This window comes from Sparassis crispa (genome assembly GCF_003851025.1).
Source record: "Sparassis crispa DNA, contig_000015F, whole genome shotgun sequence".
Lineage (NCBI taxonomy): Eukaryota > Fungi > Basidiomycota > Agaricomycetes > Polyporales > Sparassidaceae > Sparassis > Sparassis crispa.
This window is the reverse complement of record NW_020939762.1, coordinates 603,470-628,196: the sequence shown is the minus strand read 5'-3', so window position 1 is coordinate 628,196 and position 24,727 is coordinate 603,470. Positions and strand designations below refer to the sequence as shown.

The 24,727-nt window shown below is 52.7% G+C and overlaps 8 protein-coding genes across 8 annotated transcripts; 6 read left to right on the top strand and 2 right to left on the bottom strand.

The window, feature by feature from the left end:
• Positions 1-466: 466 nt before the first annotated feature.
• On the top strand, positions 467-2,371 carry SCP_1602190 (predicted protein; the record flags this gene model as incomplete). Its single annotated transcript, XM_027764669.1, has 3 exons — positions 467-1,011; positions 1,067-2,135; positions 2,198-2,371. 3 exons carry the CDS (start codon positions 467-469, stop codon positions 2,369-2,371), a joined length of 1,788 nt encoding a protein of 595 aa, XP_027620470.1.
• A 2,098-nt stretch (positions 2,372-4,469) lies between these two features.
• SCP_1602180 (hypothetical protein) lies at positions 4,470-5,410 on the top strand (the record flags this gene model as incomplete). The annotated part of the gene is made up of 3 exons (XM_027764668.1): positions 4,470-4,492; positions 4,547-4,685; positions 4,748-5,410. The coding sequence occupies 3 exons, from the start codon at positions 4,470-4,472 to the stop codon at positions 5,408-5,410; spliced, it is 825 nt and encodes a 274-aa protein (XP_027620469.1).
• A 2,416-nt stretch (positions 5,411-7,826) lies between these two features.
• On the top strand, positions 7,827-9,727 carry SCP_1602170 (Efflux pump atB; the record flags this gene model as incomplete). Its single annotated transcript, XM_027764667.1, has 13 exons — positions 7,827-8,141; positions 8,202-8,292; positions 8,346-8,465; positions 8,520-8,625; positions 8,673-8,735; positions 8,787-8,799; positions 8,857-8,928; positions 8,978-9,027; positions 9,079-9,179; positions 9,235-9,277; positions 9,330-9,488; positions 9,540-9,634; positions 9,684-9,727. 13 exons carry the CDS (start codon positions 7,827-7,829, stop codon positions 9,725-9,727), a joined length of 1,272 nt encoding a protein of 423 aa, XP_027620468.1.
• A 1,658-nt stretch (positions 9,728-11,385) lies between these two features.
• Positions 11,386-13,021, top strand: SCP_1602160 (Zinc-type alcohol dehydrogenase-like protein; the record flags this gene model as incomplete). The annotated part of the gene is made up of 10 exons (XM_027764666.1): positions 11,386-11,434; positions 11,493-11,653; positions 11,734-11,756; positions 11,822-11,907; positions 11,963-12,076; positions 12,162-12,239; positions 12,299-12,311; positions 12,368-12,529; positions 12,586-12,658; positions 12,737-13,021. The coding sequence occupies 10 exons, from the start codon at positions 11,386-11,388 to the stop codon at positions 13,019-13,021; spliced, it is 1,044 nt and encodes a 347-aa protein (XP_027620467.1).
• Positions 13,022-13,730: 709 nt separating this feature from the next.
• SCP_1602150 (Zinc-type alcohol dehydrogenase-like protein) lies at positions 13,731-15,361 on the top strand (the record flags this gene model as incomplete). The annotated part of the gene is made up of 10 exons (XM_027764665.1): positions 13,731-13,779; positions 13,840-14,000; positions 14,085-14,107; positions 14,162-14,247; positions 14,303-14,416; positions 14,502-14,579; positions 14,639-14,651; positions 14,708-14,869; positions 14,926-14,998; positions 15,077-15,361. 10 exons carry the CDS (start codon positions 13,731-13,733, stop codon positions 15,359-15,361), a joined length of 1,044 nt encoding a protein of 347 aa, XP_027620466.1.
• Positions 15,362-16,281: 920 nt separating this feature from the next.
• On the bottom strand, positions 16,282-19,686 carry SCP_1602140 (RNA-directed DNA polymerase from mobile element jockey; the record flags this gene model as incomplete). The annotated part of the gene is made up of 1 exon (XM_027764664.1): positions 16,282-19,686. The coding sequence occupies one exon, from the start codon at positions 19,684-19,686 to the stop codon at positions 16,282-16,284; it is 3,405 nt and encodes a 1,134-aa protein (XP_027620465.1).
• A 523-nt stretch (positions 19,687-20,209) lies between these two features.
• Positions 20,210-21,877, bottom strand: SCP_1602130 (hypothetical protein; the record flags this gene model as incomplete). Its single annotated transcript, XM_027764663.1, has 1 exon — positions 20,210-21,877. One exon carries the CDS (start codon positions 21,875-21,877, stop codon positions 20,210-20,212), a length of 1,668 nt encoding a protein of 555 aa, XP_027620464.1.
• A 553-nt stretch (positions 21,878-22,430) lies between these two features.
• Positions 22,431-24,035, top strand: SCP_1602120 (Zinc-type alcohol dehydrogenase-like protein; the record flags this gene model as incomplete). Its single annotated transcript, XM_027764662.1, has 10 exons — positions 22,431-22,479; positions 22,540-22,700; positions 22,785-22,807; positions 22,862-22,947; positions 23,007-23,117; positions 23,190-23,267; positions 23,320-23,332; positions 23,391-23,552; positions 23,619-23,691; positions 23,751-24,035. The coding sequence occupies 10 exons, from the start codon at positions 22,431-22,433 to the stop codon at positions 24,033-24,035; spliced, it is 1,041 nt and encodes a 346-aa protein (XP_027620463.1).
• Between the last annotated feature and the right edge of the window lie 692 nt (positions 24,036-24,727).

The following is a 24,727-nucleotide window of genomic DNA, read 5'->3' as shown; positions in this document are numbered from 1 at the left end:
AAAGCGCCGAATTTTGCCTGGATGAAACATGGTGAGTTGCACCAGGAGCTCGCTGAACGATATACCTAGACATGTCATCAATTCTGTCTTCTCTACTTCCACTACTTATATCACCATCACATTTTTTCAAGGCGAGCATTTCGGTTAGATGACTTTTTTCATTGTATGGACACAAGTTATTGTACTTTGGCCTCAAATCATCTCGAACCATTTGAAGCTAAATGCTCACCGTGAAGTCTCTTACTGGCCGCATGTTATGATTTGTATACTACTGAACGTCTGCAGCAAGTAGAAACACAAGAGAAAAGACGGACTAGACGGCGAAGTTTGTTTGCACATGTTATATTCCGAGGCTAATAGCCTTGACGCCCATACTCTACAACGGTATCACATTCCGAGGCTGCGGACCAACTGCGGACCGTGACGACAGCTCTAGTACGTCCTCCGAGCTCGTCAGCATCCTGCGATGCTCATCCCGTTCATAATTGCATTGGTTCTTCCTGTCTGTGTGCTGACCACACAGCATGCCCTTTCTGTCCCAGGACCCGTCGATAACTCCACTGCGCCATTTATTTTCAACTCGCTAGCGTCTCTCTTGGCGCAATGGCCTAACACGTACCATGCTAATGGCCATACGATTATTACTGGAGTACTGGAGCCATTCACACTTCTGTACCATGCCAGGAAGGATGCCAATCTTCCACCATCTCCGGAGTGGTTCGCGTTCGATGCCGAGATGAGCTACGGAATCATGGCCGGACGTGGCGGACAGACGTATATGCTCACGTACAGGAACATACGTCCCATGAAGATCGTCTATTTTGACGGAATGAGCGCGTCGCTGAGTGGTACAGGTTGGCTCGACACCCAGGAAGTCCTTATCGCTGGTAAAGGCCAGAACGGAGAGCCGGATAGCATTGTCTGGTGGGACGAATACACTCGCGCAGACAAGCTGTGCAAGTGGGCTATTCCGCGTGGCGTGGAAGGCATCGTGCGGATGAACGCCGGCTTGTGAGTGACTTGTCATCTTCGACAATGCTGCTACCTCACTGCTGACTGAAGTCAGTGAGGTGCTGTGGTGCGACTTCAATTCGCCGGCGATACAACTTGTAAGCCACCTGAACATCACACCTCCGGGGACGCCTCCCTCTACTCCTTGGGTCCCTCCTGCTCCTGCTCCTGGCCCTGGCCCTGACAGACCCGGCCGCGAACCCGGAACAGGTCGTGGTGGACCAGGTTCGGATCGACGACGCCCTGGAGGACCATGGGGACAGCTACCTCCCCTATCTCTTTCAGCATCCAACGAATGGCTCCGTGCAGCGAACCATCGCTCTGTCTTCCCGCAGCCGCACGTATCACTCGACTATTCGACCTTCGTGACATTCTACCATCCGCGCCTGCACAGCTTGGTACCATCGCGGGTGGGACAGCACATGCGGCAGCACCGCATCTGGCCGAACGTGTCAGAAGCTGATGCACACTCTGTAATCCACGAGTTAGACGAGGTGCTGCGGCGCCCAGGGTGGAGGAATGGCTGGCCATTCGGCACGGGAATGGACTGGGCTGCGCTCGCGCGGGATATCGTTGAGGAGTGGGCGGACAGGATTGACCAGCTGCACGAGTTCCTCGGAAATACGACGGCTGAGATGGATGGCGGGCATTGGCAGACATCAAATACAACGCAGGCACTTGCAACGGTCCGCCGGCTGGCTTACAGTCCACTGAATCCGTACATGGACACAGGTTCAGCACCGAATGTATCCGCATGGACACTCTTTTTCGAGATGAAGTTGTCTCCATCGTCACTACTATTTCCACACCGGCCTCTTCCTTACAGGGTCAACACGACAGCACTTCAGCGCTGTACATACAGCTCGACGGGTTTCCTCCATTATAATCCACATCTTCGTATGACATCTCAGGAGGAGCTTCTGCTGATCAGCATCGAGACCATACAGGAGCGATTATGTACTGATTTTGGCACGCTTTTCGTGGAAAGCATGGGTGCCGACGATAAACTGGAACTCGAGGAGGCGCAAGTATTTTTGCAGAACTGGGAGACGAGAATTGCCGCACTTATGGACTGGCTGGACTGGACAGAGTGGATGCGGTGCGAGGAAGTCTGCCCGCGGGATGTGAGTCCCGCTATAGAACCTTTCTTCCGGCCGTTCACGCTGATAGTTTTTCATCTCGTCAGAGCGTCTGTACGATGCCCCTGTGGCCTGTTGTAAGGTGGGGTAATTGGCCTCGTGGAAATTCAACCAATGAAGACGACCCGTCCTCTTGGAAGCCCCAGTGCGTGAGCTTGGTTCCTATGGAGCGCTGGCCCGGTCCGGGTCGGCGAGATACTTGGGATGACTTGTACAGGTAGAGAGCCGTGCATTGGTCGGATTTCATGTTGCCATATGTTGGACGTTCTGTAGATTCACGGCTTGGTTTGTTGTTTTCGTTTTTTTTTGGCAGCATCAAGGTCTTTTCCTCATGGTCATACCCATAGAACGGCTCGGACTTTGGTCTACTTGCATGTGGAATGTACCCTCTTATAATTTGGGATATAGACAATCAAATACCCTAAACCAAATTTCGAATGATCATTATCATGAGATGCATTGTCCGGGAGAGATCCAATGCATATGGCCGACTGCTTCCAGATGTCACATATCCATAGCAAGTCAATCTTCAGATCAAGTGCACCTGTTCAAGTACAACCGGTCCACGGTCAATAACTTGGCGTGTCTCGAGTAATACCAGCGTATCGTACCTTTGACAAAGAGGCGTTGATACTTGCGTCTATATCCTGCATGAAATCCTCCAACCGACTGGCGAACTGCCCGCATTCCCATGGCACTGAACCTTGGTAAATTCTCGGACAGTGTTCTTCAATGTTAAATCGGGGATTCCTTCTCCTGACTGGTTGGTAATGGTCTCTTGTGCGGCGGTCGTGCAAAGCTTCCCTAGATGTCGGTCCAGGCAGTCAACGTACCGCCCTGACCCACCCTGACGACGGCCCTCGAGGTATGACCCGAAGGTAGAGGACCTGATGACGTAACATGTCTACTTCCAAGCATTCGAATAGGCCTGTTTATCCATGTTCGTCCTTTTCCTGTCAAGCGGTAGCGCACCTGCAGTGACAGACTGCCATCGCTGGTAACAGAATCCGGTGCATTGGAAACACCAACCAGATGTCTGCAGCTTCATGGCACAGTCATCAAATCCGCGTTTGATTGCTGTGTAGTATGTCCACAAAGGCTCCGTGGCAGCTATGATTAGCCTGATCACCCTAGCTTTACTATAATTCGTAGCGGCCTCTGGCATCTTCTCGATGATTCCAAAGTCCTCTACGGTTATAACAGCATCCTCTGTATGGGACCAACGGAGAACGGGAAGTGCGTCAGGGCGACGATATTGGGACGGCAAAGCACAGAAAAGGCATTTAAAGAGCACGCTGTAACCATGCAGCAGAAGAACGCCTATTCCAGGAGAGAAACCATCAGTGTGTGTTCAAAATCGGCGCACGGCGGTTGTTTGCACCTGTTACCTTCCAAAGCTATCGCCTTTGACGCCCAAGTGTTTCCACCGTGATCTAGACCGCTTGGGAAACCATCGGCGCGTGCTGCTGAATCGTAGCTTCCGTGGCAGTGGTCATCTGTTTCTCAGTCTTCTCTGCTCTGTTGGTGCGTTCTCGGACTCTAAAGCGAGCACTGGCCTAGTTTACTCGAGTCGACACAGCGCTAGGCTCGCGAGGGCTCGGCACTCAGCTCTGGTCTCTGTCGGCATGACTAGGTGGCCTTGTTGTACCTGGAGAGAAAACTGCAATGGGGCGACCTCCGAGACCTCCGAGAGTTGAGAGGACTGGTTTCAGTCGTGGATGGCTTGACGGCTTGCTTGGGAGGTCGAACTTGAGAATGTTGACGTGTGTACACGTCGATAACTGAATCGCCTGGGACGTTCCTCACCGCGTTGCCTCAACGCGCGAAGGATCCTTGACAACGACATTATTTTGTCTCTGCCTTGTGGCTTGTTGTTGTCTCCATCAAAAGCAGATGCCGTGATGCGCACTTGTGGGGAATTTGCGATATTCCAATCTGATTCAATCGCCCGTTAGCCATTGCTAGGCCAGGTGCATTGCACATGCTACAGCTTCGGACGGAGCTGACGGTGGCTTCTGAATGCGGAGTTTCGGGAGCAGGGACGGCCGCAAGCGCGTTGGGGCTTGACCCAAGTTGACCGGCATTTTACCTGGACCTCTCCTTCCACTCGTGACTTCTTCTGTTCTTTGTGGCAATGGTGAAACCTGAGTAACAGTGCGCTCAGCCTGGACCGCGGGAGAAGGCTGTCCCATTGTATTATTGTCTGCACAAAACAAGGCCTTCGTTGGCCAAGCTGCCTCGTGTACGCGAGGTATAAAGTCTTCGGAGGTAGAGCATCTCCATCATTCACAAACTGTTACACTCTTCCTTCGAACCGCCATGTCTGAACAATCCTTTTACCTGTGAGTGCTAGATTCCTATTACTGTATCAACTTGATATGAGTCTCTACCTTTAGCGCAAATATCGACCGTGAGGAAACGTACTCAACGAGCTGTGGCCCAATAAGAGAAACACTTTTCCATGCGGGTATTGACGCATCCCTCACTGCACTCATGACAGTGCCGCGGAACAGGCAGTTTAACCATCCTGTCGTCGTGCGTGTTCCTGTCTTCTCCATTGTAACTATGTTGACAATTTTTATTGGGTCATACCCCAGGACAGCTTGGGTGGCACCTACCAGGCGCCCGGACTGCCGCAGATGCTCTGTCCACCTGAGATCAAAGACGAACCGGAGCGTATCCGTAACCACGTCAAGGCATTCGCGGGGCGATGGGCTGGCGAGCGGCTCATCATGATTGGCAAGGACTCGTCGGCCGGTGAACTTCCTGTGTCTGTGCTCTCTAACAGAGGGACGGAGGTCGACCTGTATGACCGCGTTCAAAAGTACTATGTTGATCTGTACCAGGTTGAAGATCAGTTCGTCAGTCGCTTCGGACAGTCATCCGCGCTCCAGGAAAACGACCATCCCAACCAGCCTGCCTGCGACTGGGTACTCTGCAACCTCGACCAGAAAGAATACGTCCGCTTAGATGACATTCCCGCTGCGCTCGCAGACAGGAAGTGCTTCGGGCTTGGTCACGTCCTCATCTTGCTTATATGTTGGACTGATTCAAAGAAGCGGTACGACGCCAGCCTCGGTCGAGGAAGGTGGGCCGGCAACCGCATTGCTGTAGAGGCGGCCATTCCCCAACCGGGCCCTGATGGAAAACCCTGGAAAGACATCAGCGAGGAAGCCTTTGCTAAGGTTAAGACTTTCTGGGACGTGAAATATCGGCAACGCACACGCACCGGGTTGAGGTCAGATGGACCTGTCGAGTGAATGTGGATCTTTGTCCTTGTATCTCTCTTGTCAGGTGCAATATCTTAATAGCTATCTGTTTTCTAATCAGTGACGAGCTGGGGATTTGTGTTTCTTGAGGTATGTAATTAAGCGGCTGCCGTGCGTATACGGAAGCCTATTGTTGGTCCGGATATGCCAAATTTTGGCATTTCTGGTCCCGCTGCACGATGCCTAGCACGATAGTCTCCGGCACCCCACATAGTGTTTCTATGGTATGTAGAACATGATAGGTGATTTTTCTTGATTTTTCTGAGCTATGTTGAACGTCCTGGAGAGGTGCCGCTGTGTGGCGCCAGCCAACTACAGTCCTACAGTCGTGATTTTTCTGGGATACAGCCTGCAGGCCACACATGCTTTCCGAAGAATTGACACATCAAGAGTAGGTACACAGGCTTCTACAACTGTAATTTCAAAGGAATCAAGTGAGATTTGAGCCATGGAAAAGAATATGGCACTTCTGGGTCATTTGGCATATTCAGGTCAACGATAGTAGTACAGCGCTCTGCTAGACCCTCCAGTGCTTCCTCTGCTCTAACTCCAGTTTACCGAAATAATGTGCAGCATCGTCACTAGCGGCGACTTAGCAAATACGTATATCGCGAACAAGCCTCCACAAGGCGCATTCCACCTTTTTTCCTGGGGAAAAACCTGGGGAAAACGACAAAGTAAGTCTCCGGGAAATATCCAGGAAAAACTGTGAGAAAACAATAGTGTAAATCCTGGGGAAAAACCGTGACCCAGAAAAAGCAACAGATTTCTCGGAGAAAAAACCTAAAAAACCTTTGTTTCCAAATCGGGATTTCTGCATATCTCTTCATCAGCAAAAGTCAACTCTTGCTTACCCAGATTATTCCCTTGATTAAGGAAATTTTAAGGAGATCCTCATTATTATTATTCCTTATTCACCTTAATTGGCCAAATAGGGAAGCACCTCCTTAATCAAGGCAAGGGAGCCAAGAGTTGACTTTTCCTGATGTTGCAGAAATCCCGATTTGGAAACAAAGGTTTTTTCTCCGAGAAATCTGTTGCTTTTTCTGGGTCACGGTTTTTCCCCAGGATTTACACTATTGTTTTCTCACAGTTTTTCCTGGATATTTCCTGGAGACTTACTTTGTCGTTTTCCCCAGGTTTTTCCCAGGAAAAAAGGTGGAATGCGCCTTGTGCTCCAAAGTTTTCATTCTTACCATATCGAGAAACTCGCCTCGCCTTATGTATATCCCTCTGACTTAATTTCCTTTCTCGTCTGTACCTTTGTCATCTGTTTTCTAGGAGCAAGCTTGTCAGAACCCAAGCAGTCTTCAATCTGAGTTAGAGTAGAAGAGGACCGGGGGTACAGTGTATAACTTACGATTTTACTCTGCCAGAAGATTCTACCGAGCCGTGTCTTCTGCTGTACGTGTTGTCACCTGGAAGATACTGCGTCGAGTCGTTAAGCCCCTCACCTAGTATATTCGTAGCGCGTTTGGGTACCTCCAAACCATGTAGTGGTGCTCACTGCTCAAGATGCTGCCAGTGGTCAATGCCAGTGGAATCTCTACGCAATGGCTACCATTCCAAGGTTACCTGATTTGACTCCGGGTGAGAAAGAGCCGACACTGGTTCTCTGGCCCCAAGCTGAAAATCGAGAATTCCTCACAAGAAGAGTGAAGCACGTGCAGAAGCGGCCTGGTGAAGCTGGCTGAGGAGCATAGGGCGGAGGTGGAAGAACTGTGGAGCGGAGGCAATGTTGCTGAGCAAAATATCTAGAGCGAGGAAAGCTCGCAAGGAGCTCAAGCATGGGAAGAGGTCGCGGAACCTGGTATTACAGGAGGCAATCACGTCGTACTCTCCACTGATATCCACGTAGTTCCAGGACCTAAGTCTCAACCGCCGATCTCTTTGTACGTCTTCCGTCGATTTGCAGCTCTATCCTGCACTGTCATGCCAGCGTCATTGCACTCTCTTAACTTATCATCGCTCGAACAGGGATCGGGCTCCACGTCTCCCAAACATTTTGTTTGTCATTCAGGCTCCCGTGAGCCTGAGGGATCTTCCGGAACTAGGTGGTATGTGGGGGACGCTGAGACAGTGGGTCGAACGAGATGCTTCACATCACTAAATTTCTGTTGCTTACTACTCCTGTAGCGAGGCTATAATTTGATCCGTGGCTCGAGTGGTCAGCGCATCACTCTGAGATAAGTCCAACATACTCACCTTCCATGTATGGGAGCGCCGCCTGCCGAATAAAGTTGACATGCCTACGGCCCGACGATCGCTGGATTTTACACAGTCAGCCCGCTGTCGTGCTTACTCAGAGGAACAACCATGCCCCGCACTAGTCCTGGCAAGGGCATCAGGATAATAAAACCTGTCCTGCGTCTTTCGCAGAGAATGTCATACCATCCCCCTTCCTGATATGTCCTCTCAAAATCCTGGGACATTCACTGCCGTTCTCGATGTGGAGAATTCAGCCTCTCGCACTCTGCAAGACAAGTCCGAAACATCCACGGCAATAATGAACACAGAGAAGACACCGTGTGATGGGGAGAATGGACGACCGCCGGGCCAGTCTACCATAGGGGACGTGAAGACCCCGCCTTCCTCTGAAGATGAGTACTTGGTCAACTTAGATGCGGCGGAGAATCCCAAGAATCTTTCGACCGCCCGGAAATGGGTCATTGTGATAGTCATCAGCACCGGCGCTCTATGTGCCACATTTGCGTCGTCAGTGGTGCGCTGTTTGTTTTAGCATTAATTGTGCCCTTCACAGATCTCAGATTCGTTCCACCAGGCTGCCTTCACGGAAGCGGGCCTTGCAAAAGACCTGCATACAGTCCACGAAGTTACGATATTGAGTATCAGTCTTTTTGTTTTTGGACTTGGTTCGTTCATTGGCTGTCCGATGATTTTCTGCGTCACACTAACGTTAATACAGGTATGGGTCCCCTCCTGGTCGGTCCTCTATCCGAGTTGTATGGACGGAACATTATTTATCGAATATCCTACTTGCTGTGTTTTGCTTTCACGTGGCCTACTGCTTTCCCTCCAAATATCGGTAGGCGACAGCGATCGCTCTCTCGATGTTCATGAGATGCTCACGTTTGAGAAGAGGTCTTCCTCGTATTTCGATTTATCACCGGTTTCTGCAGTGCTGCCTTTTTGAGCGTTGCAGGAGGCAGTGTGAGTGATCTTTTCGTCAATGCGCAAGTTGCATCGTAAGTGTCACCGGTGTTCATAGCTCATCTTCTGAGGATTGTTGTAGTCCTATGGCGGTCTATACTATGGCTCCGTTCATTGGCCCTGTAATCGGACCCATAGTCGGAGGGTGAGTCGACATCCCTTCATGATCGGTGACATGTTGTTGACTCTCCACCAGCTTTATTAACCAAGTAGGCTTCCCACTTCTCGAGTCCTGAGATATGCACACGATTTACAGCATCTCCCAGAATGTCGATTGGAGGTGGACATACAGGGTGCTGCTCATGTGGCAGTTCGTGGAGATCATCTTGCTGCTACTGGTATGCGTTAAGCCCTTTCTTATTCGGTGGTTTTACTGATATACATTAGCTTGTCCCCGAAACATATGAGCCGCTACTCTTGCAATCCAAAGCTCGACGGTAAGATGATCTTGTTCCAGCAATTGTGATCCGTTCTCATGCTCAGGTCAGCGTGCGCAAGGAGACCGGCGATGACAAGTATTACGCGCCTCTCGATCGGCGGGAGCGGAGCATTCTCAGCGCAATGTTGTTCAGTTGCTATACGCCTTTCAGTAAATACTCGGGTTTTTTGATTGTTCTGCGCACGTGTTAACTACGAACTGTCAGAGCTCATATTGTTCGACAGAATGGCACTTGCTCTGGATACATGGTAGGTCCTGGGCTCTACTGCGGAGTCCGTTTATTTAACGTGCGTCTTGCAGGAATGCACTCCTTCTGGGAATTCTGTATCTTTCTTTCCAGGCCTTCCCCATCATCTTCGGAAGTTTGCACGGCTTCACCTACGGAGAAACAGGACTATCATTCCTTGGAATTGGTATAGGAATGTTTGCCGCTCTCGCGACGCAACCATTGTGGAATCGGTAGTTATCTGCCCATGGCAAAACCAAGCTGCACTCATGTTCTGCTTTCAGTTTCTATCGGAAGCAGACGATCAAGTACAACGGGCCTCCTCCGCCAGAAACCCGCCTGGTCATGGGCCAATGGGGTGCGATCATGGCACCGATAGGTAACGGAAGAGTTTGGCATCTTTTCGCCTAGCTAACGCATGTGATGAGGTCTCTTTTGGCTTGCATTCACCACATACAAGCACGTCTTCTAGATCGTACCAATCATCGCCTCCGTTCCTTTTGGCGCCGGGATATACTTCATCTTCACGTCGACGTTCACCTACCTCGTCGTTGCGTATCGTCCCATCGCTGCATCCGCCATGGCGGCGAACAGCTTCGTGCGGTGCACGTTCGCCGCTGTATCCCCCCTATTCGCCTCCGCGATGTATCATAGGCTCGGCACTGTCGGTGCCACGGCGCTTCTGGCGGGCCTGTGCACTATCATGGCTCCTCTTCCGTGAGCGATTATCTCCTAGGGTCCAATGATGACAGACTCTGATGCTCTCCAAAGTTTCATATTCCATAAATTTGGAGCACGACTGCGCTCAAATTCGGTTTTTGCGGATAAATCGTGACTATGATGCCTGCCTATGACTTACGAAATTATTCAAATCTCCACATCGGACTGCTTTACTTTTATCATTCATCACATACACCAGCATATACTTACAGTACTCTTGGCATAGACAGCCACACAAAACATATCGTCTACAATTTTAGCATCAGATGCACCGAAGGTTGACTAACACACCGTCAGGGATCGAAACCAAAGTTCGAGGATGGATTTTGAGCGGCAAAGCTGACAGAGTCGGCCTGGATGGACTGAGGGCCGGACGTGCGAGGTGCTCAGGCATGAAGCGCCACATTCGCTGCGTTCGATTAATACATCTTGTACACGTAGCAGTTGTTGAAAGGCGGAACGAGTGAACTGTGTTTGGAGTTGCGGTACGAACAGCAGCCACCGCTGCGGCCCGCGGTGCCTGCGTCCGGTTATATCTCGCATCACTCAGAAAGTTCAGAACCTACGAGATTAGAGCTTCTTTCTAGCTCAGTTTAGACCGTCAACATCTATCCACATACGTCGGTGCTACTAGACTCAAGCTTATTGTAAGGGCCCGGGGCGCGGCTCACCTTTGAACAGCCTTCAAACTTCAACTCTACCCCCTCATCTGTTTATTTTTCTGTCCACGACCATCAAAAGTTCCCACTCATCTTTACCTCTAGCTAGCGAGCGATTGTACTTTATAGGTTAGCCTAGTGAGTCAAGCTCGATTCAAGCCTTTTATAAGCAGGAGTACTATGACCATCTCCTCCAGATCTCTGGATCCTCTACCTTGACTACCCGTCGCATGCCGCTCTACAGAACCCATCGCCCATGTTGACGTTTCTCTCCCACAGCGCTGTATCCCACCATTTTTTCTGTTCAATTTGATGGTCGATTTCATCAACGAGAACAGAGCGCATTGCTCCAGATGTCGAAAGCAGCTCGAAAATGTCAACGTGATGGAATTGTTTTCAGCTAATGCAGCTTCCGAGAGTTTCGGAAAACAGATCGTTATTACGTATATGCTATTACAGTAGCGCCTCAATCATTCATATCGTCATCAGTAAGGCGTCGTCGCAAGCGTTGGTGGCGTTGCCATTGTCCTTCAAATCTAACCGCTTGAAGCGTCTCTCGTCTCGCTGATATCGCTGTCTTAAAATCAGGTACGCGCTCCCATCCTGGCCAGACAACTCCCCTAGCATTCTTCGCTTGATCATCACATCTGATACCCGGGCTCCCAGATCGCCTCAAATACATACCGGCGACGAGCAGCTCCTGCTCCCACACCCCCACTCCTTACCCCACTGACAAAGCAGTGACACCGCGATGGCTCCAGTAACGAACGGACGTCTGCTCTTCAACGAGATCCCCACTGGTGAAGTGCAGCCTCGGACCACTTTTCGCACACCCCTAACCGCTGTATTTACTCCCAGGGTACCCCGAGCCAGGAAAGACAACCATCTATGATACCTCGCAGACTATCGACCTTGAGGACGTGCCGCTCGACGGCGGCGTGCTCATCAAGATTCTCGTTCTCTCCAGCGATCCGTATCTGAGGGGACGGATGCGGGATGCGAAGATCGAGACCTATTCCGTATGTCCTTCCAGAATTCTATGTGCTCATGCCTTCTGACCGATCGAAATTGGCGGATGTCGGTACAATGTGTTGTGCAGGCCTCATTCCAGCTGGGAAAACCGTGAGCGGACGTGCTGCTGAGGAGTCCATGTAGGCTGAAGAAAGACGGATGTGTTCGATCTTCAGAATTGAGAATTTTGGCTTCGGCGTCATCTTGCGCTCTGAAGATCCCGCATTCAAACGAGGAGACCATGTCTTCAGCCGCAAACTGCGTAAGTCGGATTGCTTGTTCTTGTGTCATCTGGCGCCTGACAATATAACCCATAGCTTTCCAGCACTATTCAGTGTTCAAGAAGGAGGAACTCGGTACGCTGCGGGTGCTCAAGAACGAATACAAAAATCTGCCGTGGTCCGTGTACATCGGGGTTTGCGGGATGCCCGGTATGTTCCTGGATCTTTCTCGTGTTTTCAAGTTCGTTCGCCGTATGATGCGCCGTGAGGCTGACCCATCGTGGCTCTGCTATAGGCGCGACCGCATACATGGGATGGAAGGAGTACGCCCACCCGAAGAAAGGTGAGGTAGCCTACGTCACCGCAGGATCAGGTAAGCCTCCCCCTTCTTGGCGCCTTCCCCGCGCACTCATCTCTTCGTCGCCGTCGCAGGCGCCGTGGGCGGGTAAGCTCACTCTCGTTCTCAGTCCCTCCCCCGCGTGTGACGCTCACTTCTTCCAGCCTCGTGTTACAGCTCGCGAAGGCGGATGGCTTGAAGGTGATTGCGTCCGCTGGCACGGACAAGAAGGTTGCGTACCTGCGCGAGCTGGGCGCTGATGTGGCGTTCAACTACAAGACCGTACCGGTGAACAAGGTCCTGCAGAAAGAAGGCCCCATCGACATGTGCATCTTAATTCACCGTTTCGATGGTCCGTTGGTCGCTGATGCTGAGCATGCAGATACTGGGATAACGTTGGCGGCGAGAGCTTCGAGGCTGCGATCACCGCGGCGAACCGACTAGCACGGTTCATCGTAAGTTCTTCACATTTACGCCCCCCATACCTCCCCCTCGACCTCCGCCCTCGTTGACTCACATCGTTTTCCGGGCAGGAATGCGGCACCATCTCGGGCTACAACATCCAAACCCCGTACCACGTCAAGAACCTGGGGCTCATCGTCGGCAAAGAGCTCCAGATCTCGGGGTTCGTCCTCAGCACTCTCTACGCCAAGTACAAGGAGCAGTTCTACAAAGAGATACCGAAGAAAGTGGCCAGCGGCGAGATCAAGTACAGCGAGGACGTCACGGAGGGCCTCGAGAATGCGGGGGAGGCGATTTTGGACGTGCAGCTTGGGAGGAATAATGGGAAGAAGATCATTAGGGTTGCCAACGAGTGAGGCGGTCTGGATCAAAGCGTGCCTGACAATTCGGGTTGAACAGAAATGGGAAGAGAGCAAACTTGGGATCCAACTTCAATGTGTACGTTTGGAATTTGTACAGTACTGATCGTTTATGAGGATTTGATGTACCGGTGGTCTTTTCCTGTCGAGTGCCTTTGATCTGCGAAAGGACCTGCGAATGTGAGACTGCATGCAGCACGTAATCGAAACCCTAACCATAATCTAGGTGATGGAGGGGGAGTAGAAATCAAATAAATAAGAAAGAATAAAATTAAAATAAAAGCAAAAATCGCAAGAGTCGGAGTCCTCACCGGAGCAGTTGCACGTCGATATCCAAAATGACGGAAATCCCAGACTTTGAAGGTAGATCGTTATTACCCCATCGCGCGTCTCGACTATCCATCGATGCACATCAACTTTTCCATCGTGCTATGGCTGGGCTTAAAAGCTTCGTCCAAGCCTACGCTTTAGACCCACCGACCGAAATGTCTCTATTTTCATCGTAATCGTCCACAGCAGCCTCTGTGTCGAAATGACGTACGTGTAGCCACCCTGGGCTGACAACTCCCCCCTGTAGCCTTCCTCGCTTGGTCATCCTATCTCAGGCTGGTCCCCGGGCACCGGGATCGCCTTAAATACCGGCGAGGAGCTTGTTCTTCCACACCCACCACTCGCTTCACCCTATTGACAAAGCGATAACTTCGCAATGGCTCCAGTGACGAACGGACGTCTGCTCTTCACCGAGATCCCCACCGGTAAAGTACACACCCTCTGATCGCTTTTGGCGCACAGGTAATCGTTGCATTTGCTCCCAGGGTACCCCGAGCCGGGAAAGACAACCGTCTATGATACTTCACAGACCATCGACCTTGAGAACGTGCCGCTCGACGGCGGCGTGCTCATCAAGACGCTCGTCTTGTCCAGCGACCCATACTTGAGGGGACGGATGCGGGATGCGAAGATCAAGACCTATTCCGTGCGTACTTCCAGAATTATACGGTATAATCTCTTGATTTCTGACCGTTCGCAATTGGCGAATACCGTGCGATGCGTGGTGCAGGTCGCCTTCCAGCTGGGGGAACCGTGAGCGAACATGCGTAGGAGCCTTTGTGGGCTGAAGAATGATGGCCTCTTTAGAATCGATAATCATGGCGTCGGCGTCGTCCTGCGCTCTGAGGATCCCGCATTCAAAGAAGGAGACCATGTCTCCAGCCACAAACTGCGTAAGTCGGATTGCTTGTTCTTGTGTCATCTGGCGCCTGACAATATAACCCACAGCTTTCCAGCACTATTCAGTGTTCAAGAAGGAGGAACTCGGTACGCTGCAGGTGCTCAAGAACGAATACAAAAATCTGCCGTGGTCCGTGTACATCGGGGTTTGCGGGATGCCCGGTATGTTCCTGGATCTTTCTCGTGTTTTCAAGTTCGTTCGCCGTATGATGCGCCGTGAGGCTGACCCATCGCGGCTATGCTATAGGCGCGACCGCATACATGGGATGGAAGGAGTACGCCCACCCGAAGAAAGGTGAGGTAGCCTACGTCACCGCAGGATCAGGTACGCCACCCCCTTCTCGGCGCCTTCCCCGCGCACTCATCTCTTCGTCGCCGTCGCAGGCGCCGTGGGCGGGTAAGTTCACTCTCGTTCTCAGTCCCTCCCCCGCGCGTGACGCTCACTTCTGCCAGCCTCGTGATACAGCTCGCGAAGGCGGATGGCTTGAAGGTGATCGCATCCGCTGGCTCGGACAAGAAGGTTGCGTACCTGCGCGAGCTGGGCGCTGATGTGGCGTTCAACTACAAGACCGTGCCCGTCAACAAGGTCCTGCAGAAAGAAGGCCCCATCGACATGTGGGTCATAATTCACCGTTTCGATGGCCCATTGATCGCTGACGCTGAGCATGCAGATACTGGGACAACGTCGGCGGCGAGAGCTTCGAGGCTGCGATCACCGCGGCGAACCGACTAGCACGGTTCATCGTAAGTTCTTCACATTTACGCCCCCCATACCTCCCCCTCGACTTCTGGCCTCATTGACTCACGTCGTTTTCCGGGCAGGAATGCGGCACCATCTCGGGCTACAACACCCAAACCCCGTACCACGTCAAGAACCTGGGGCTCATTGTTGGCAAGGAACTCCAGATTTCAGGGTTCATCGTCGGCAGCCTCTACGCCAAGTACGAGGAGCAGTTTCACAAAGAAATACCGAAGGGAGTAGCGAGCGGCGAGATCAAATACAGCGAGGACGTCACGAAAGGCCTCGAGAATGCGGGGGAGGCGATTTTGGACGTGCAGCTTGGGAGGAACAACGGAAAGAAGATCATTAGGGTTGCGAACGAGTGAGGTGATCTGGATCAAGGCGTGCCTGACGATTCGTGTGAACAGAAATGGGAAGAGGGCAAACTTGGGATCCCACTGAAGTACGTTTGAAATGTGTACAGTACTGATCGTTTATGAGAATTTGATGTACCGATGGAACTCTTCCGTGGGTGCCTTTGATCTGCGAAAAGACTGTCAAATGTGAGACTGCATGCAGCTCACAGACACGTACTCGAAACCCTAACCATAATCTAGGTGATGGAGGGGCAGCAGAAATCAAATAAGAAAGAATAAAATAAAGAAATTAAAAATAAAAGATCGCCAGAGATGCAGCACATCGAGATCCAAATTGAAGGAAATGCTGCAGCCTCCCCGGCTTTCAAAGCAGATCTCATCATGCGTCTCGACTATCAAGTTTTTTTTTTTTTTTTTTTTTTTCCCGTTTATTGTCCTCGAGGGCGGAGCCCTATGGTAGACAATAGCTACTGTAACTATCTGTAGTAGGGGACTAGATTGGGATCAAATGAAACATTGTGCCTATGCAAGCATAGGACTTGTGGAATGGGAAAGTGAAAAGGGACCTGTGGGTAAGATGGTAAGTATCGAGGGAATTCATGGGGGGTGGAGGAAAGGTGATGAGGAAAGGCATGCTCGCAAAATGCACATCCAGTGCCCCCGGCGAGTGAACGCTAGAGACCAGGATCTAAACCTGCTGCCCTCGTGGGTGGTAGGAGCTACCCCCGGGTCTTTGCCTCTTGCCGCAGTCAGGGATCCGTCCGGTGGTCCTCCACCGGCCGTCAAAACTCCCCTGATCTCTGGGGCATGGATGTGCTGCCTGGTCGCCTCTATGTACAGTAAGGTGGGGTGGGAGGAGTGGGGTGAGTGCAAAGTAGTGGTAGCGTGGGTGTAACATAAAGGGGGGAGTTGGCCAACGGGGTGTTGTGCTAGGCTCTAGCATGACGGCACTTGTCGAAGGTGTTCAGGTGATTGAAGACAGTCGAGAAGCGACCCGTGGCGTGGATGTAACGGAAAAGGGGCTTGACAGCGCGAGGGGAGGTAAGGAGTTTCGCCAGGGAGCGCGCTGGGCGGCCGAGCTCCTGCGTTAAGACGTCCCGTTGTCGGCGGTACGACGGACATGACAGCAGGAAGTGCTGTACCGATTCTGGGCGGCCGTTGCAGGCGGGGCAGAGCTTGGTCGGGGAGCACTTGATGCGGTGGAGGTGGACATTGAGGGGGGCGTGGCCAGTCCTGAGCTGAATTAGTAGGCTGGCGTGGCGACGTGGGAGGTCAGCAACGAGTTTTTCAAACTTGGGGGATGGAAGGGATGGGTCAATGCGACTGAAGGCGTGTCCGCGCTCGGAGCCTTTCCACGCTGTGGCTGCTTTCGACTTGAGGCATTCAAGGTGACTCTGCCTGAGTTTCGATGAGCTTAGTGGCAGGGGGCTCTGCAGGCTTTTTGGGAGCATTGCGAGAGGACTGGGATCGCCGCGGGCTGCCTTTTTTGCTTCCAAGTCCGCACGTTCATTACCCTCAACATCCTTGTGGCCCGGAACCCAACGTACGGTGAGAGCACTCTTGCCGATCTTGTGCTTCCGAATGAGCAGGTCAACGTCTCTGTGTAGCACGTCGAGGAGATAGTGGCTCGGGGCAGGACGGCGGAGTCGGGTTGCTCGTACGGAGGCCTTATTGTCACCGGCGCACGATGCAGAATAGACTACAAATTCACTGTGGATTAGTTTTACTCCCAGAATGAAACCTACAACTTCTGCTTCGTAGACTGTGTGCTCGGAAGACTTTCCGAGGTAGAACCGGAGGACCTTCGGATTTGCGCGATCGCCCCTGTACAACACTGCTGCTGCTCCTACGCCACTGTCAATGTCTGAACCATCAGAGTAGACTCGGATACCGTGTTTTTCTGCCCATCTTGCTTCCTCCTTCAAGGCGCTGTCCTTGCTGTCTGCAACTGACACTTGGAAGGAGGGGGACCAGGATGGTGAGTAACGGATGGGCGAGATGGTCTCGGTCTTGTCCGGGTCGAGTTGGTATGTCTCGAGGAGTTCATGCAGAGGGGATCGGTGGTGTTTGATGTAGCGTGCACTAGCTTTCTTGACATGCACGTGCAGGGGGTGGGAGGGTGGGAGGGTGCAGAGGTGCACCGCGGCTCTGTGGCAGTGCTTATCAATGAGCAGGGCAAATGGGAGAAGGTTAGCATGTGCTTCAAGGACGTCACTCGCAGTTGTCCTCATTGCACCCATGATGAGGAGTGTTGCTTGTCGTTGTACTCGCGCTAGTTTTTTGATTGCCCCCACTGAGCCGTATGTAGACTTGCGTCCCGGCACGTTCCTGAGGGGGACGAGGAAGACATCAGCAGCATAGAGGATCCGGGGGACTGCGATACTCAGGTAGAGGCGGCGCATGTGGGAGAACGGAATACCCCCAGAGGTCCGTGCCAGGCGGCGGAATTGCTGGACCCAGGCAAATCCTTTCGCAAGTGCTCCTGCTACCTGTTGGTGGAAACGGAGACGGCGGTCAATTGTGACTCCTAGGAACTTGTGAGCTTCGAGCGGCTGGATGTTCGCTGTCTGGAGTTGGAGGGATGGGCCGAGGTCAGGCGACATGGCGGACATGTTGAGTAGGCCGAATTTGTCGAGGGAGAACTCAGACTGGTGTTCGTTCGACCAGGTCATGGCGCCACCTTCCTCGTCCATATACCTGCGGAGAATCTCGTGGGTCTCAATGTAGTCCTTACCAGTTGCAATTATGGCAGCGTCGTCGATGTATCCGAGGGCAAATGAGTGGGGGATTCTGTATGCGATCTCGAAAAGGTCAGAGTTGTAAAATTCATAAAGGATGACTGAGAGAGGGCAGCCCTGGTCAATGCCGTTGATGATTTCAAAGAGTGCGGACTTGAAGTCATCAAACAGAATCCTGGTGTGCCGGCCCGTCAGCCGCTGTCGGAGCCAGTTGACGATTTCCTTGGGGATGCCACGGGATCGCATGTTGTGAAACAGGCGTTCAAGATTCGCGCTCGGAAAGGCGGCCTTGATGTCTAGAAAGAGAATAGATACTACCTGTCCTCGGCGCCATGCGTCCTTCACTGTCTTGACCAGGAGGTGAAGGGAGTCTGTGGAGCATCTACCTGGCCGGCCTCCGAAGTGATTGCGTGCGAGGAGGCCATGCGTCTCTGACTCATAGACAAGGACATCAGCAACGCATGCAGAGAGGATCTTACCGATGCAGTTGAGAAGAGCAATGGGCCGATAGGCCTTGGCAACGGCGTAGTCTGGACGTCCCGGTTTGCGCAGTGCTGCTGTGTTCGATATCTTCCACTCCGATGGGTAGGTGTTGAGGGTGAAGGTTGCACGGAAAAGGCGGCCTAAGTGTAGAAGAAGAAGGTCAATGCAATGTTTGTATACCTCGTTCGAGGCTTCGTCAGGGCCTGGCACTTTAAGCTCCTTCAGTCTCTTTACTGCTGCTGCGATCTGCTCGTCAGTGATGGGTGAGAAGTGGAAGGCCAGTTTGGGGTATCGGTGGGTGGCAGGGAGTGAAGGGGGAGGGCCTGGTGGGGGAAAGAAAGCCCTGTAAAGTATACCGCTCTTGGCCTCATTTTCCTCTGCTGCTGGTGCATTGCCATCTTTTAACGAGGGTACTCGGGGACGGCTGCCATCGGATGGACCGGCCGCTGTAAAACGGTTGATTGTCCAGATGGAATCTGGGTCTGCAGATTCGAGCCATGCTTCCCAGTGGTCTTGCTTGGCTGACTTGATCTCGTCCCCGTAGCGGTTACGTATCTTGCGGTATTCAGCATGTGAGGGGTGGTCGTGGGTGTTGCGGTGCTTATACGACACTCGTGCTAGCCGTTGCACTGCTCGTCGAGACTTCGCGAGGTCTTGTGACCACCAGCGTTTGGTGAAGGGGGGTGGTCTGGACAGCGGGACGGTTGCTTTGATGGTCTCGGAGATGGCATCGGAGAGGTTCTTGAGTACCACGTTGAACTGTTCCAGCGTGGTCAGCTCTCCATGGCCTAGCATGCGCGAGTCAATGTTCCCCTTCAGGCATGTGCGGAAGTCTTCCCAGTCGACCTCACGGAAGTTTCGGCGTGGGGTTTCACGTGCTGGGTGTGGGGTGACATCGAGGGAAAGTGAGATAGGGAGATGGTCAGTGCATGGAGGGCGGAGAGCGGGGGCAGTGTCGCATGTGAGGAGGCGGTCCGCGATGTCTGTGGATGCAAAGATGTTGTCCGGTCGTGTATAGTTCTTTGTCAGGGTGGCTTCAAGTGTGGGGATTCCTTGCGGGAGGAGCATGGAAAGGTCGAAAGCTGCGATGTTGTCTAGGAGAGGTTGGGCCATGGACAGTGCTTCTGGGGTGAACAGGTGGTGGTTTCGTTCCTCATCCCACAGGGGGTGGTGGCGATTAAAGTCCCCCGCCCAGATAACGTTTGCAGCAACAGAGTTCGGGCCGGTGAGCTGTCTTGTAGTGCGCGCCAGAAGGCTGACGGAGTCCTGGTGTCGCTGGTCATTGTAGACATTGAAAATGTGAAGCGTGCCCGATGGCGTGCGAAGTGTGATGGCTGTGATGTCTGGGGAATTGACCTTGATCTACGACCAAGACTCGCCTGCGATTCGTTTGCTGACAAAGATGACTGAGCGTGTGCGCCCCCCTGCATCTGAGTAGTGGGTGTGCGGGTAGACTACTATCCAGTGTGAGGTCGCACGTGTGAGGGATGTGCGAGGGTCGAGGTACGGTTCCTGGAGGAGGACGATGTCGAAGTCAGAGGTGGAAAATGAGTTGATGAGGGCAGATTGTGCTGTAAGGGACTTGTTAAGATTCAGCTGCAGCAGGCGTAACGTGGAGGTGTCATGTGCTGGTGTATCAGGCATGGAAACCGATGGGGGAGGCTCTGGCGTATGAGAGTCTGGACGATGACCGGGAGTTCGAGCGGTGTATGCGAGCCTGGTCCAATGGCTGCCGCGTCTGCGATGCTACACTGGAGTGCTTTGCCTCGCGGGCCCGACGTGCCTGTGAAGGGCGAGGGAACACGTTCGGTTGTGGGTAGAGTTCGTCAACCTCGTTCGCCCAGCTCTGTGAGGATGGTGCATTAGGTGGGGGTGCGAGAGCATGTGGATGGAAGTGTGGAGGTGCCGCAGGTGCTGCGGGTAGTGTTGGCTGGCCTATGGTCTCCCAGGAGAATGGATCATCTGTGGGGAAGAAACGATACTTCGCTTCTGGCTGGCGGTCCTCCATGCGACGGCAGTGTTCGAGGAAGATGGGGCAGTCGCGGTCCCACGCCGCGTGGTCTGCATTTGCTCGTCCTGCTGAGATGCAGTTGCTGCATCTGAAGTCAGTCGGGTCTGCCTCGCATACTGAAGTCCTGTGGGAGATAGAGGAGCAGTTTCCACAAGTATCGTGGATCTGCTTGCAGTCACTAGCAAGGTGCGGGACTCCGATTTTCTGGCATTTGAGGCAACGACGAGGTTCCCGGATCAGCTTTCTAACTGAGACCTGTTTGCTGGCTATGATGAGGCCGTCACAGATGGAGCGGTTAGCAGCAGTCGGGCTGTTAAAACGAAGGATGAGGTGGGCGACTTTCTGGCCTTTCGCTCTGCGTTCCGGAGGTTTGATCCAGCGGGCTTCTTCAATCGAATTCGGGTCAAGGTTGTTGAAGCCCTCGACAACCCGGAGGTAGTTGCTGTTACTTGGGTTGCATGCTACAGGGACAAATTCAGCGAGGACTGAGTGTAAGTGTATCTTCACGCGGGAGGCCTGGTCACCAAAATGTTCTAAGAAGCTTTTCATCACATCAGATCTGCGTAGCCACTTAGCTGATTCTGGGCTATCCAAAGTGTAAGTGATTCCTCCGTTGCGCATGTAGTGAACCGACTTGAACTTGAAGTCTGAAGGGGCGTCTGCCCGTGCCACTCCCATAAGGTCGAAGGCCGTATTTGCTTTGGCGAGGAGTTCGTCTTCGTTGAGGCCTGTACCATCAGCATGCTTACACGTGGCTCCGTCGATGATGACTTGACAGGTCCGGGTTTTTTCTCTAGCAAGGGTCTGTGTATGCGCAGGCGGGAGGGCTTGACTGGCAGCTGCGGCATAGGTTAGTGGTGCAGGTTGAATGTAGCTGCCTACCTGCGGGACGGCCTCCAGTTTATGTGTTTCAACGAAGGACTCAGCGGCTTCCCTCATGGTCCGTCCTGCGTCGGCGGCCATGCCGTGGAGGTTGTCGGAGATGGTGCGGAGAGACTGGTGGGTGTCTTTAATGTCGCCCGCGTCCTCTCCTAGTCGTTGCGCGAGGCTGGATAAGTTGTCAGTACTCTGTTTAGCCTGCTCGCAGGCCTCTGTGGCTGTTTTGGCAATCTTCTCTATTTTTACCTCATATTGCTCAAGGCGGGAGCAAACGTTTGTCATAGCCTTGAGCGTGCTGTGTTCCTGGACAACTAACTCTGAGTACCACGCGAGCGCGACTAGGGATTGCATAAGTTTAGTGTCGGAAGAGCGGGACTTGGCGAGGCGGGCAAGTGCCCGGGTTAGCGTCCTCATTTCTGCTGCCTTACCCGTGGTAGCATATTCGTTGTTGCATAGAAAAATTAGTGCTTTGTCTGGTGTGTCAATGCCGTGGGTGAAGGTACTCAGCCAATCTATTATAGTGGAATTCTTGCTCGTGAAAGGGTCTGTCTTCGAGCGGGTTGCCGGCCGATTGGAGCTTGCGCTCGAGTTCGGCGTGGCTTTTTCAGCGGGCCGATGGCTCATGTTCATTGTTTTTCTCTCAAGTAAGTGCTACTGATTCTCTGAGGCCCGAAGAGGTGCTTGTGGGCGCTCTGCAGCCTTCAGAAAGAACCACACGGATGACCTACTCCTATTGGTCAGGACCGTGGGAAAGTTGCCTGAGATGGTGGTACGAAGCCAAGAGGAGTCCGACTATCAAGTTTTCACCGTAACCGTCCACAGCAGCTGATGACTGACAACTCCCGGGCCCCTGTCGCTTGGTCATCCTATCTCCCCGGGCACCGAGATCGCCTTAAATACCGGCGAGCAGCTTGTTCTACCACACCCACCACTCGCTTCACTCTATCGGCAACGCGATAGCTTCGCAATGGCTCCAGTGACGAACGGGCGTCTGCTCTTCACCGAAATCCCCACCGGTAAAGTACACATCCTCTGACCGCTTTTGGCGCACACCTAACCGCTGCATTTGCTCCCAGGGTACCCTGAGCCGGGAAAGACAACCATCTATGATACCTTGCAGACCATCGACCTCGAGAATGTGCCGCTCAACGGTGGCGTGCTCATCAAGACGCTCGTCTTGTCCAGCGACCCATACTTGAGGGGACGGATGCGGGATGCGAAGATCAAGACCTATTCCGTGCGTATTTCCAGAATTATACGGTATAATCTCTTGATTTCTGACCGTTCGCAATTGGCGAATACCGTGCGATGTGTGGTGCAGGTCGCCTTCCAGCTGGGGGAACCGTGAGCGAACATGCGTAGGAGCCTTTGTGGGCTGAAGAATGATGGCCTCTTTAGAATCGATAATCATGGCGTCGGTGTCGTCCTGCGCTCTGAGGATCCCACGTTCAAACCGGGAGACCACGTCTTCAGCTGGAAGCTGCGTAGGTCCCTTCTCTCCTTATGCTCCATTACTTGGTTCCTGAGGACGCGACTTGTATAGCATTCCAGCATTATTCAGTTTTCAACGGGCAAGACCTCGGTGCACTGCGCGTGCTCCCGAACGAGGAGAAGCTGCCGTGGTCGACATACATAGGAGTGTGCGGGATGCCCGGTTCGTATTCGAAATTTTTCGTGGTGTGATGTATTGTGAGACCGACTCGGACCTGTTGCGGGTATGCTGTAGGCAAGACGGCGTACATGGGATGGACGGAGTATGCCCATCCGAAGAAGGGCGAAGTCGCATTTGTCACTTCAGGCTCAGGTACGCCTCCCACCCTCAGCGTCTTCTGTGAACTTATCTCTTTACTTCATAGGCCCCGTCGGCGGGTAAGTTGAGCTGACCTGAGTCTCGATATCTTCCTGAGACGGATCACCTCCTCGTCAGCACTGTGATCCAGCTCGCGAAAGCGGACGGCCTGAAGGTGATTGCGTCCGCCGGCTCGGACAAGAAGGTCGCATATCTGCGTGAACTCGGTGCGGACGTTGCGTTCAACTATAAGACCGTGCCCGTGAGCAAGGTCCTGCAGAACGAGGGCCCCATCGACATGTGTGTCCTCCTTAGACTGACCGGTCTTTGTGTGAGTGGAGTACGCTGATACTGAGACCGTCCAAGATATTGGGACAACGTCGGTGGCGAGAGCTTTGAGGCCGCGATCGCCACGGCCAACCGACGCGCGCGGTTCATCGTAAGTCTTTACGTCTCTGCATCTTCGCCCGCCCTCCATCTGATCACTCCTTTGTGCAGGAATGCGGTACTATCTCAGAATACAATAACGAAACCCCGTACCCAGTCAAGAACCTGAAGCTCATCCTCTATAAGGAGCTCCAGATCTCAGGCTTCATCGTCACCGGCCTCTACGCCAAGTATGATGAGCAGTTCTACAAAGAGATACCGAAGAGAGTCGCCAGCGGCGAGATCAAATACAGTGAGGACTTCACGGAGGGCCTGGAGAACGCCGGACAGGCAATACTGGATGTGCAGCTTGGGAAAAACAATGGGAAGAAAATCATTAGAGTGGCTGGCGAGTGAGGGATATGGGTCAAGGCGCATATAATGATTCGATTTAGCGAGTGCTGTTAATTAAGAAAAGCGTGTACTGATCGTTACGAGAATATTTAGTGATACGCCATCGGTGCAATCCTGCTTAAAACGTCGGCTGCCTTCAATTTGTGAAAGAGAACTCGCAATGCGCGATTCTCCAGTTCACGAACTTCTCGCGCAGTCCGTAACCGATACCCTAACCATCATCTAGGTCATGTCAAGATCGAAAGACCGAGCTTGAACTAGCACTGGCCCACTCACTACTAGTACTAATTTATCATTTAAGGGCACTCTTAACAGCGGTCGGGAATTAAGCCAAGGAAGAAGCGACAGGAGGTTCATCTTATGAGGTCTGTCAGCCAAGGTTAACGTTGAGGCGGACTGTCTCTCCCGTTGGTCGCTAACGTGAACGGAGACTTTAGGCACGCCCGCAGCCTGACCCAGCGTCAGGTATGATATCGAGGGCCGACCGCGCAATGATTGGTACTGCCGTAGAGACATTGCTAGGATGGATAAAAGCCATCAGGAATGACGTTGAGCCAGTCCATCTTAAAGGCGATTGGTGAGCCTGAGCCAAACCCCAAGTCGCCGAATGTTCTACAGCAGGATATCCCGAGCCCGGAAAAACGACGGTATTGCAGAAGATCGACCTCGAAAGCGTGTTGCTCAATGGTTGCTCG